A 13588-nucleotide genomic window follows, 5' to 3' on the forward strand; every position below is an offset into this window, starting at 1 on the left:
GAGCATGGAGGGCCAAAGTAAAAGAGAAGCAGCAACTGCTACACCTGGCTACCCCGAATTTGTGTGCATTATATCAGTGTTATAAATAATCACCCAAACGCCTGCCACTGAGTATTGAAGTGTTCTGTTGTACAGGACTCCATCTACAGTTTACAGATACATTTATACAGTAATGCTTTTAAAAGTCTTGCAAACGTTATGGATTGTTTGGATCCTGTTGTCAATACTGCTTTCTTTCTCTACGTCTGAGGACATTTGTAAATTCTTTGTTTTTCAGGTTGTATATGATGGGGTTGCACAGTGGAGGAACAGCTGTGTAGAGCAAAGCCAAGATCTTGTTTTCTTTTATTGAAACGTTTGATGTTGGTCTCATATACGTAGAACAAGCAGACCCAAAGAATAAAATAACCACAGTGAGGTGGGAACCACAGGTTGAAAATGTTTTGCGCCTCCCCTCTGTAGACTTCATTTTCAGTATCGCTGAGATGATCTTGACATAAGATGCAATGACAAAAATTAAAGGAAACAGTGCAAAAGTACATCCATCTACATAGTTCAGTGTCTCAATAATGTGGGTGCTGGTGCAAGATAGCTTCATCAGGGCAGAGAAGTCACAGAAGAAGTGGTTGATGGTGTGGGATTGACAGAAGGAGAGCCTAGAGAGTAGTATAGTGTGCACAAGCGGAACAAAGAGACCACTAAGCCAACTTCCAGTGGCCAGCTGTTTGCACATATTTTTATTCATGATGCTCATGTAATGTAAGGGATGACAGATGGCCACATACCGATCATAGGCCATAACTGTGAGGAGAAGGAATTCTGTCCCCACCAAAAAAATGAAGAAAAATATCTGCAGCAGACATTCGGTGAGAGAAATTAGTGTACCTGTCTGAAAGAAGTGTATCAGCATATGTGGGAAAGTGACTGAGATGTTAGTGATATCAATAAAGGCCACGTTTATAAGAAAGAAATACATGGGGGAGTGCAGATGTGGGCTGGAGTATACTATTGATATGATAAGAAGGTTTCCAATCAGAGTCATCACGTAAATTAGTGTAAATGTAATAAAAAGGGGAACTTGCAGCAGTGGAAGATCCGAAAACCCTATAAGCAGGAACTGTTCCTCTGAAGTCAGATTTTCTCTGTCCATTTGTCCAGATTTATTGCGATTTGAAGGCAGTCTGAAATAAAGCACACCAGCAATGTAAATACATCTTTTGACTAGCTGGTTTGACTTGTAAGGTTCTGTTTGTGGTCTTCAGCAAAGCTCTTAATTTCATCTTTTTCAAATGTTCAAAATGTATTGGTTTCTCTCAAACATCTCAGCAACAAATATTTTCTCTCACACAATAATTTTAGTGGGGTTTTATCATTTGTCTTTATGCGATAGGGACAGTATTTGTTGCAGATGTGTGTGCCTAAAATTATTAACTCAGCTTAGATTTCCACGGAGAAAAAGGTATAAACTGCTCCATACTCTCTAAAATATGGTATTCTTTTGTACCAATATATATCCACAAAATTTAGATTTGGAGAGAATTTAAAATGTATAATTTATATTACCAAAGGCTCCACCTCAAGAGTATTGCATTAAAAGAAGTTACACATGATACTATGAATCATGCTCACCAGCTGGTACTTGTTCTAGGTTAAATACTACTTTCTGTGATATGTCTTCACTCTGACTTTATTGTGTTTCATCCCTGATTGTGTTTCATCCCTGAGATCACATCTGTGTGTTTCAGCTTGTTTATTTAATTTTCTAAGGAAGACTTTGTTTTATTGATTATTCAACATATTTCTCATGTCTTATATTTGGCCTGGATGACTCCCTTGATCTCCTCTACTTTTAGGCTTTTTTTGAGATTTTGACACAGGGCATACTTGATGCAAGTTTACTGATCAATCAATCAATCAATCACAGCATTTATATAGCGCACTACTCACCCAGAGGGTCTCAAGGCTCTAGGGGAGGGGGGTACGCTACTGCTCGAACAGCCAGGTCTTGAGTTGCTTCCTGAAGGGGAGGTGGTCCTGGGTCAGTCGGAGGTGGGTCGGGAGGGAGTTCCAAGTCTTGGCGGCGAGGTAGGAGAAGGACCGTCCCCCTGTGGTGGCTCTTCGGATGCGGGGGACGGCAGCGAGGGCGTGGCCGGTCGATTGAAGCTGGCGTTTGGGAGCGTAGAAGTTGAGGCGGCTGTTGAGGTATCCTGGGCCTTGGTTGTGTAGGGCTTTGTGTGCGTGGGTGAGGAGTCGGAAGGTGATTCTCTTGTTGACCGGGAGCCAGTGCAGGTCTCTCAGGTGTCCGGAGATGTGGCTGCGACGGGGGATGTCCAGGATGAGTCGTGCTGAGGCGTTCTGGATCCGCTGGAGTTCCTTCTGGAGTTTGGCAGTGGTTCCGGCGTAGAGGGAGTTGCCGTAGTCCAGACGGCTGGTGACGAGGGCCTGGGTGACAATCTTCCTGGTCTCAATGGGGATCCACCGGAAGATCTTACGTAGCATGCGCAGGATGTTGAAGCATGACGAGGAGACGGCGTTGACCTGTCTGGTCATGGAGAGGGAGGAGTCCAGGATGAAGCCCAGGTTGCGTGCGTGGTCCATTAGTTTGGGTGCCTTTCCTAGGGCGGGGGCCCAACAGGAGTCGTCCCAGGTGGAGGGTGAAGATCCCAGGATGAGGACTTCCGTCTTGTCCGAGCTCAGTTTCAGGCGGCTGTTCTTCATCCATTCGGCTACCTCTTTCATCCCTTCGTGAAGGTTGGCTCTGGCGGTGGTGGTGTCGTTGGTGAGGGAGAGGATCAGCTGGGTGTCGTCGGCGTAGGAGATGATGTTGAGGTTGTGCTGGCGTGCGATGTCTGCGAGGGGGCTCATGTAGACATTGAAGAGGGTTGGACTGAGCGAGGAGCCTTGAGGGACGCCGCAGATGACTTTGGTGGCTTCTGATCTGAACGGGGGGAGGCGGACTCTCTGTGTCCTTCCGGCGAGGAAGGAGATGATCCATTCCAGTGCCTTATCCTGGACTCCGACGTTGCTGAGGCGCTGCACTAGTGTATGGTGGCAGACAGTGTCGAAGGCCGCGGAGAGGTCTAGGAGGATGAGGGCTGCTGTTTCTCCGTTGTCAAGCAGGGCTCGGATGTCATCGGTGGCTGCGATCAGGGTGGTCTCGGTGCTGTGGTTGGCCCGAAAGCCAGACTGCGAGAGGTCAAGGGATCCGTTTGTCTCGAGGAAGGCTTGTTGACGGTCTTCTCAATGACTTCTGCAGGGAATGGGAGCAGCGAGATGGGGCGGTAGTTCTTGAGGTCGGTGGGGTCGGCTGATGGCTTCTTTAGTAGAGCGCTGAGTTTGGCGTGCTTCCAGCTCTCCGGGAAGGTGGCGGTGTTGAAGGAGGTGTTGACGATGTCCCGCAGGTGGGGTGCGATGACAGCTTCGGCCTTGTTGAAGACGTGGTGAGGGCAGGGGTCGGTCGGAGATCCGGAGTGGATGGAGTTCATCGTGCGGATGGTGTCTTCGGTGCTGATCGGGGTCCAGGCGTGGAGGGTGGTGGTGGGGGGCGGTGGTTCGGTCGTGGCGTGCGTTGGTTGAGTGCTGAAGCTGTTGTGTATGTCCGCGATCTTGTTGTGGAAGTAGGACGCGAGGGAGTTGCAGAGGTCTTGCGACGGGGTGATGTCGTTGTTTCCGGCATTGGGGTTGGAGAGCTCTTTAACGATGTTGAAGAGTTCCTTGCTGTTGTGTGCATTTTTGTCCAGTCATTCTTTGAATGCAGTTGGGTCTCTGCGCCAGGCTCTCTCGAGTGCTCGGCAGTTCTTCTTGGAGCTCTTGAGTTCGTCGGTGAACCATGGGGCCTTCTTGCTGCCGGGTCTGCTAGGTGGGGTCCTCAGAGGGGTGAGGTCGTCTGCGCAGTCGCTGATCCACTTTGTGAGGTTGGTGGCCGCTTAGCTGGGGTTCACTGCGCTGGTGGGTGGGTTCTTGCTCAGGGAGGTCGTGAGCTGGTCGGCTGTGATCTTGTTCCAGTTTCTGCGTGCAACCTGTTGCTGGTGGTGGTGGATCATGGTCCTTTTGAAGCTGAAGTGGACACAGCTGTGGTCCGTCCAGTGGAGTCCCGTGCCGTGGCTGAAGGTGATGTCCTTGCTGGATGAGAAGATGGGGTCGAGTGTGTGTCCGGCGTAGTGGGTGGGGGTGGTCACCAGCTGCTTGAGCCCGAGGTTTGTGAGGTTGTCCAGCAGGGTGGTGGTGTTGTGGTTGTTGTTGTTCTCCAGGTGGAAGTTGAGGTCCCCGAGGAGGATGTAGTCAGCGGAGGGGAGGGCGTGCGGGCTGACGAAGTCGGCAATGTCCTCTCTGAATTGTGTGCGTGGTCCCGGGGGTCTGTAGATGAGGGTGCCTCTGAGGGTGGTCTTGGGGTGGAGGTGCTCGGCGGGTGCGAGGGTGTCATCGGTGTTGGTCGTGATGTGGATGGTGTTCTTGTGGATGATGGCGATGCCTCCTCCAGTCTGGTTGATACGGTCACGCCGGATGATCTTGTAGCCGTCTGGGATGGCGATGGCGATGTCGGGCGCTGAAGAGGCGTTCATCCAGGTTTCCGTGAGGAAGGCGACGTCTGGGGCTGTGGTGTAATGGTCCTCCCTATCCAATATATTTAAAAGAATAGGCCATTGAAGCTAGAGTGTGGAGATTGAATATATCCTCCCTGCTGAAAGAGAATGGCTTGTGAATCAGTGTGGGCCAAAAATGGGAAGCAATAATGGTGTAAGGTGCAAATAAAGCAGGCCCAATGGATAGGACAATATTTAATGCTGGGTGCTGGACTGGAGAAACTCTTCTCCCTAAGGATTAGTTATGCATAAGATTGCAAAGTTCCACGAAGGAAAGCATTCAGTCATGATGCACAATATAAAAGGGGACCTAGTTACAGCCATCAATCGATTCGAAAAGTCTTTATTTAGATATTTGATCATGAAAGACATTTACATTTAGAACAATAATGACATAACATTCCATTCTGATTGTTGTAGTAAAATTACCTTATATATAATAAGTCCATAAATACTCCATCATAAAATGCAATAAATTAGTCTAAAACACAGTAAAAGTACTAAAAATCCCAGGCCATGGTACTATAAAAACTAGAATTTGCTTAAGATCAGATTCAAAAATATAGTTTATTTTTAAAGACCAAGTATATCCAATGGCAGTTATATCTTACTCAGCCTATGGGCACGGTTCATCCACATTCCATGTAAAAATTTGGCAACCGCAATTACAGTTGATTCCTTACTATCCGTTTTTAATATCCCAAATACTTCAGTGCCAGTATTGATCCCCATCATCAAACAGATGGGGAACCATGTACGCCTCAATTTTATATAAGCCGGACAAACAAGTAGGCTGTGAGCTATCGTTTCTGACTGAGTCGGGCAAAATGGGCATTCCATACAAGTACCTGAACCCCATTTACCAGTGAATGAGGTAATAGGGAGGGTACCCACCTTAAATTGGTGGTACCATTTCCTATCACTAGGTACCGTAATAAAATCCCAGTACCCTTCGTAAGCAGAAGCGTGTTGGGTCTCCATGAAATCTCTTGACAAAGAGGGCCTGGTTAAAGAGACATAAAACGTTTAATGTGACCATGTTCCAATATAGCTCCTTGAGATCCTTTTGAGATGGGAACGCATTATCAGCTGGATTTTGCCATAAAGAGTTAAGGCCCATATCATTGTAAATGGCCTTTACCTGCCTTCATCATAAGATTTTACCCGCACTATTGGCATCCCTGATCTCAAGTAGAGCCTGTGCGTACTGGACAAGCTCGGGGGTATCCCAGAGCCTCCTCCAGTAGGCCACAGGTCTATAACGTGCCACATCTTCTAGAAACTGACATCCCAAATCATAATAATGGGGTAATAATGGAGTGGATTGAGGAAGACCTATTACACCCCTCCAAAATTTATATTAGGCAGTTATTAGTGCCACTAAATTACTAAATCCCCATAATTCAGCTCCATACAGGACCGAGGCTGTGGTTTTTGAGTTATAGATTTTTAACACTGGGGCAATCGGCTTGGTTTGAGAAAAGCACTGTTCTTTCAGCAGGGCACCAGATAGTTGTGCGTGTTTGAGTACCAACTGGTCTATATGCAAGTTCCAATTTAATTTGCAACCTAGCGTAATACCAAGGTACGTAAAAACTTTAGTCTGCTCAAGTATGACATCGTTTATCTCATCATGACTCTCCCTCTTACAATCTTTTGTTTATGTAGCACCATGAACTTAGTCTTGTCTATGTTAATTTTAAGACCGTAATCCCGGCAGAACACTTTAAATCTCGCAATCGCCATCTGCAGACCTTGTTTTGTTTTGGAAATTAACAGAGTATCATCTGCAAATAGTAACAGAGGGATCTTCCTTCCATCAAGAGTAGGGTCATCAGTGGGATGATCTGAAAGTACTGGATCACCTTATTAATGTACAGGGAAAATAGTGTTGGTGCTAGTACACACCCCTGTCGGACCCCTCTGGCGATTGGAAATCTGTCTGTCACTTGTCCTTGCTGCCCTCACCAAACTTGAGCAAAATTCGCATCATGGAGTTTAATTAAAAAGGCCAGCAAATCCAAAGGCATACCTTGTTCCGCAAGGACACCCCACAGCTTAGCACGTGGAACAAAGTCAAATGCCGACTTGAGATCTACGAATGCGGCATATATTTTACCACCTTTAAGGATCACCACGCGCCAGAAAATTTAAACAAATCTCGAAATCAGGTCTATTGTGCTCTGGTGTGAGCGGAACCCATCCTGTAAAGGTGAAAGGATATAAAACTCATCGATCCAACCATGAATTCTGCTCATCACAAGCCGAGCTGTCACCTTCTAAATACAATCAATTAAACTAATAGGCCTATAATTGCCAGTATCTGAACGATCCCCCTTTTTAAAAATCGGTATAATCTCCGCACCCATCCATGATTCAGGGATGGTAGAACCGCTGCAATGGCATTCACTAAAATCTGTATGTAGGTTACCCACAGGGCCTTGTTATACATGAACAGGTCAGCAGTAACGCAGTCAAGCCCCGGCGCTCTACCACTCAGTACAGTATTGAGTGCAATATCAACTTCATGCTTAGTAAAGCGCAGTTGGGAGCTTCCAGCATAGAAGATCTGGGGCCCCTAGAATAGTTCACATTCTCGAGCATCAATGGCGAACTGCAACTTAAAGTGTGAAACCCAAAGTTCAGGAGCTACGTGGTTGGTTGGCGGTTGACTGGCTAGCATGGTACAGTTCTTCCCAATATTGCTCGTCCCATTCCCTTTTTGCCTTATGTTGCACTAACTTGTACTCCACCTTCTCATTTTGAATCCTATCTCTGTTTTTAGATCTTATTGCCATTGCTAGTGCTCTGTAGGCCACCCTACATGATTTCCCATACCATGAATCAACCAATGCTTTGGCATAATTTGGGGATTTTTGAATACTACTTTTAAAAAAGCCCTTCAGCTTGTTAAAAAATTCAATAAGCCTTTTCTTTTCTTTCTTTGCTTACTCCTGGATATATTCCATACTTGCTGAAAACTTGCTGGATACACGGCATCAGTACCGGAGTAATTTGCCGGAGTAGTTTGAGTGGCTTGAGGAGTTGGTGCAGAGCCACGGGAACTGGTAGACCCTGAGGACTGAGACGGCTTGCTTGAGTGGAGGCCTCCTGCAGAGGGACGGTGAGAGGGGAACCTGGGTTCGGGGGAGGGGGTGGTGTTGATTTGAGCGGTCAGTGCTGCCACTCCCCGCCCCAGTGACTCCCTCTAGGTGCCCTGAGCCTCCAAAAGAGAGTCTAAACAGCTATTTGTCCTGCGACTAGAGGGTCCTTGGCGTCGCCTAACAACCTATACTACGTTAGGTAATATCTATCCCCCGGGTGGGTGGAACAATCTATTGCCCCAAAATAAAGGATATGGCCTTTAAGAAACTGAGGTCGCGAACTATTTTTATGAAACGAATGGGAACTGAAGAGGCAACCAGGAAGTCTTCCAATAAAGCGGTGAAAAGTGGACGGATAATAAGGACACCAGCAATAACTGATTATTTTTCCGCTTTTACAATCAAAGACCAAATAGAAAGTAAACCACAAAATGAAAGAACAAAACCCGAGTTGAAGGAGGGTGGAAAAGAGACATCGGGAGCTTTACAGGATCAATCAGGTGAACGAAATTTAACTAACCCTGTATTTGACCCTGAACAAATTATCAGTCCATCAGTCATAGAGGAATCCCCCCTGGAATCAGACTTATCCGGTTTAATTAACCCGAGTTTATCAAACATCCAATATAGTACTGACTGTAACGACTTATGTCTAGAAAAAATTGACAAGGAGGTTGATAAGAAGCTTGAAAGGCAAATAAGGGCAGAGGAGATACTCAATAGTACATTACTAAAGTCTCCGGATCAAGAAGGCGATCTTGAATATTCACCAGACCTTCACATGTTTAAATCTTCCAGTATAAATAATAACAATACACCTATGTCTAATTCTCTTTTTACCCTACAGAGAATATTAGAGTCAGTCCTCACATTCTTAGGCCATATTCTGAAGAACTCAGATCAAACTCTTGATGTTCAAATAGGAATACTAAAATTCCTTGTAGAAGAAAAACGAAAAAAAGATCACCCTGAGTCAATAAAAATACAAGAAACGCTAGTAAACTCTCAAGATGCAATAACTAATAACAACATTATCAACTCACCGCATGTTCAGGGAAAAGGGGACATCGGTACTCAAACGAAAGGTAGATCAAATAAGGGATCTCAGAATAACCATCAAGAACCTACTATATATTCTCTAAAGAAACTCTTCAGAGAAGATTCAATTAACCCCAACAATCAATATCCTATTTTTACAAACACCAAAAATAAATCAATAACGATCAATTCAGTGACTGATCAAGGAAAGAAGGCTAATATCATCCTCGATGGTGAACAAACGAGGGACACACAAAAAATCAAGAAGAAGCTGGAAAAAAAAGAGGAAAACCGCAACAAAGAATTACAAAGAAAAAAGCCGCAGGCTCAAATTCCAAAAAGCAATAATCCCTTCTGCATCCCAGCATGAGCATGAACAAATTACGAAACCACTGACTCCCACAAAGGGAAAAAATCAAAATGTGGGAGTAAATGCAGACAACAACATTTCTCGACAAAACACAACTTTAAATCCAAGAGCCGAAGAATTTTACCTCAATCCATCAACTATAGGGTCAAGGGAGCATTTTAAAGACCCAGAAGATTACGATAAAAAAAACCCCATCTGAGGATGAAATATCGTCAAAATATCTACAAATAACAGAGCTTTTTCCCACGGATAATGTCCCATTAAATCGAGGTAGGATAGTCAATCTTCTTCAACATATAACTCCTTTACAGACATTAACAAGGAAAGAGATTGACCTAGTAATATTCCCTGATAAAGAAAAACAGCGGTGGTAATATTTCAGTCACCAGTGCTCCCAGGGATTATCCTAAGAGAACAGGAGACCTTACATAAATGTGGTTATGACCTGGTTTCAATACAGGAGACCACACTCAACTATCCGAAAAAATTGTTTAAAGGTTCCTTATGGGATAACCCCCAAACTCAAAATAAAACTATTTACAGTACAAAAGACTCAGCAACAAATTTAAAATTAAATCAAAATCTAAGAATCTTAGTAAAGAACGGAGAAAGGGAAGTTTGGAACCATGATACAGAAGCAAAAGAAACAGAAGAAACGTTCCAGACATGGGCATGGATCTCAGAGTCACTGAATGGCAGGAAAAATGCAAAGTATCCGATACATTCTGTTTAGCAATGGCCTTTCTATAACATCCTGGAACATCCTGGAACATGGCAGGGAATACGATGATGGAAGCTATAAAAAATGGACCGGACATATTGGCTTTACAGGAAACCTGGTCAATAAAAACTTTTAACCAGGACGGATATTTTGTCTATGATATCCCCGCACAGGAGACTAAACGGGGACACGCTAGAGGAGGGATAGCTATCCTATTAACGGAAGAATATCGCTGGGATCAAGAGATTGTAGACACCAAGTCTAAGCAATTCCAGTGTGTAAAGATCAGGTTGGAGAATCACTCCTCAGACCCCCGAAAAGGTCTATTACTCTTCAATGTATATGTCCCTCCAGGACCAAAGAACGATGCCCGATTTGAGGAAACCTTTGATGCCATTCAGCAAATAATAGAAGCACAATTCTATCCGCCATACCTAATTATGGGTGACTTCAACGGAAAAATATCAAATATCGAAATCTCCAACTGGGCAAATTGGTACAAAGATGAAGCTCTGGAAATACCTGTGCCGACATTCCCGACTAGAAGTAGGGCAGATAAAATGGGGAAAATGCTATTAATGTCACTTCCAATACTAAACGGAATTATATTGAACGGGAATGTGGAAGGTGATATCCCTGCATCCTACACCAGACGGGGAAATAAAACCCTTTCAATCATAGATTATATAATCTGTAGTATGGAGTCGTTTGAGTCCGCCTCACATCTTCATACCTACTTCATTGAAGAGAGTGACCATGCAATTCTGCTACTACAAATGCAATGGAAAATAAGTCCCTGCTCACCTAGTCATATTATGTATAAACAAAGCACAGTCGACGCACAAATAAATCAAAGGCAGATCTACTGGAACTCAACTATGATAGACAAAATAACTACCTTAATTGACACAAATCATCTTTTATCCAAAGAATATTCCGCTGACCTGATAACAAATTTTGAGTCCATTATTGAGAATCTAAAACAAGTCTTTCAAAACCAATTGCAACAAGTTACACCAGTATTGAATAAAAACAAAAATAAAACTTTGAATTCAGCAACTGCAAAAAGACTAAACAAACTTATTAGAGCACAATATTTGGACCGTACAATCTCAAGACAGGCAGAAATTAACAAATTAAAAAATCAACTTAAGCGAGAAAAGCTTCGCTTAAAAAGAATAACACAGGATAAAAATTGGGTCGACCTTCAAATTGCTGCAAAACATCGCAACCAACGATCATACTGGTCTTTAATTGCAAAAGAAACCGGAACAAAAAAGGCCTTGAACTCTATTCCAGTTCCGCCTCAAGAATGGGAAATTTACTTGACAGCCTTGTACAGAGCAAACATGGGTAACGAAGAGGCTGAAAATGATGGGAACAATAGTGAAGGAAACAACGTTCCGATCGGAACCATCCCCCCGTTTTCAATAGAAATGCACATCCGAAAGGCGAGATCCACAGGAGCCTCCGGCCCAGACCAAATACCCATCAAGGTCCTACAGGCAGACCCTAAGGGTTGGAGTAAGATGCTCTCTCCCCTCTTCAATTTCATCCTTAAAACAGGATTAGTGCCAAAATCCTGGAAGGGGAGCATCATAATACCGATCTTTAAAAAAGGATCAAGACATCAAGCTGGTAATTATCGCCAAATAGCATTACAAGACGCCACGGGGAAAATCTTCGCCGCTGAATTGTTAGATCAACTTAAAAATTGGGCATTTTCTCAGAACTTAATTCCCATATTCCAGGCCGGCTTTAGGCTAAAACACTCGGTAATTGATAACATCGCAATATTACAAACTATTCTCGACAAATATGTTGTAGGAAAATCCCAACTGGTATATGCAGCATTCATCGATTTTTCTACCGCATTTGATCGAGTAGATAGGCCAACTCTATGGAAAAAACTGAGGAAGCTAAGAATCCCTGAACAATTATTGCAAATCATAATTACATTGCATTCGCACACGTGGTGTCAAGTGCAAATGGGGTGTGAAAAGGGCCTGACCAACAAAATTCCAACAGCAAATGGACTCAAGCAGGGATGTCTTTTAGCCCCTTTGCTATTTTCACTATATCTTAGTGATTTGCCACAGTACCTTCAACAAGTGCCAAGTCTGCCTCCAAAGATCGCTGCCCAAAACGTTCACGCCCTCTTATATGCAGACGACATCGTAGTGTTAGATCTTACGCCCTTTGGCCTACAAAGAAATCTAGACTCTTTGAATAAATACACTCAGGAAAACTTCTTAATCCCGAATCTCACTAAAACAAAAATAGTTTCTTTCTCAAATTCAGATGGAGACTCGGCGCTGGTACTACAGAAGAGACTGAGGAATATACCTACCTGGGCAGGATTTTTACTAAAACATAAAAAAATAATTCACAGGTTAAGAACCTGACTAGGAAATCTGAGGTGCACGCCGGAGCCCTTCAAAGACTATACGTAGCTTCAGGTAACAGACATTTCTCATCCCTCCTCAAAGTATATAGTTCAAAGATTCCTCCAGTTTTATCGTTTGCTTTGGAATATATTCCTATAAAACAGTGGTCATTCCTGGACCAAAAAGAAGGAAAGATACTGAGGAAAATGTTGAAGGTATCACAATCCATTCCGGTGCAAGCTCTTCGCCTCGAACTTTCTATCACGAGCTCCTATGCTAGAGCTATCGCAAACGTCATCAGGTGGGCATATAATCTGCTGCACGCAAAGGATGGAACTCTCCGTTCATTACTTAAAACTGAGACCTTCGACTGCGATGCTTCGAAACAAGTATTTTTCAACAACATGATCATCGCATTTAAACTAGCTGAGATTAATGTCAATCTGTTGCTTATATGGACCCCATCACAACTGAAACTCTTTTTAAAATGTTTTACTCCCAAACTCAGTTATGATCTTGATTTTTCACATTGCGCTAAATTGACTTTGTATAAAAGCTTTACGGAATCAACTGCACCTAAGCAAGTACAGCAATACATAGACGTTAATCTCTCGCATGATGCTAGGAGAACAATTATCCTGTTACGGCTCGGTATCTTACCAGTGCTAACCATAACATCAAGATGGCACCGAAATGGTTCTTCTTTATGTAACCTTTGCTACGGAGGGGAGCAGGACATAGAACATCTCTCTTTTACATGTCCTAACCCAAAAGTAGTGGCTGCTAGGATAAAATATCTGCATCCTATATATATCAATAGCCGTATCACTACTGTAAAGGACTTGATCACTGTATGTAAATCTCCTCCAAATGAACTGGTTTATTATAACTTTTATAAATTTTTAAAATCTTTTTTAGCTTTGCATTAATATGAAATTTAACAGTATTTGTAACAGAATTTTATTGTATTAAATTTGTGGTCCTCAGTAGAGTACCAAAACAAATAAAAAAAAATAAACTTCAATATGAATGGAAGTAACATTGAACTTATTTTCTTGTCGTATATACCACTTATGGAGGTCTATGGTCACCTTTTCCACCAGCTGGTTATTAGCCTCTAACTGATCCTCTTTATTTAGTAAATTCGAATATTTTACTCTCCTGGTACCATTACTTAGATGTAGTTCTCAACCCGTAGGGGAGTCAACTGCAACGTGACTTCCTACTAGGTGAAGAACCTGGGGGTTATGATCACTTTCCACCCTCTCCATAATGATCATGTCTATTAAGCAAGACTAGTATTCCTTGTTGAGGAGTATATAGTCTGTACGACTACATCGCAACCCACAGTTGAAAGTTGGGGAGCCATGCTTATCTGATTTCAC

At 43.4% G+C, this 13588-nt stretch overlaps 1 protein-coding gene across 1 annotated transcript; it reads right to left on the bottom strand.

The window, feature by feature from the left end:
- Nucleotides 1-220: 220 nt before the first annotated feature.
- Nucleotides 221-1150, bottom strand: LOC147666218 (olfactory receptor 5V1-like). Its single transcript, XM_086949201.1, has one exon. The coding sequence runs from the start codon at nucleotides 1148-1150 to the stop codon at nucleotides 221-223; it is 930 nt and encodes a 309-aa protein (XP_086805327.1).
- Nucleotides 1151-13588: the final 12438 nt, after the last annotated feature.

The sequence above is a fragment of the Lissotriton vulgaris genome, unplaced genomic scaffold (assembly GCF_964263255.1).
Source record: "Lissotriton vulgaris unplaced genomic scaffold, aLisVul1.2 SCAFFOLD_545, whole genome shotgun sequence".
Taxonomy (NCBI): Eukaryota; Metazoa; Chordata; class Amphibia; order Caudata; family Salamandridae; genus Lissotriton; species Lissotriton vulgaris.

Excerpts from the sequence above, each read along its gene's own strand:
- LOC147666218 (XM_086949201.1), bottom strand. The coding sequence starts at position 1,150 with ATGGACAGAGAAAATCTGACTTCAGAGGAACAGTTCCTGCTTATAGGG.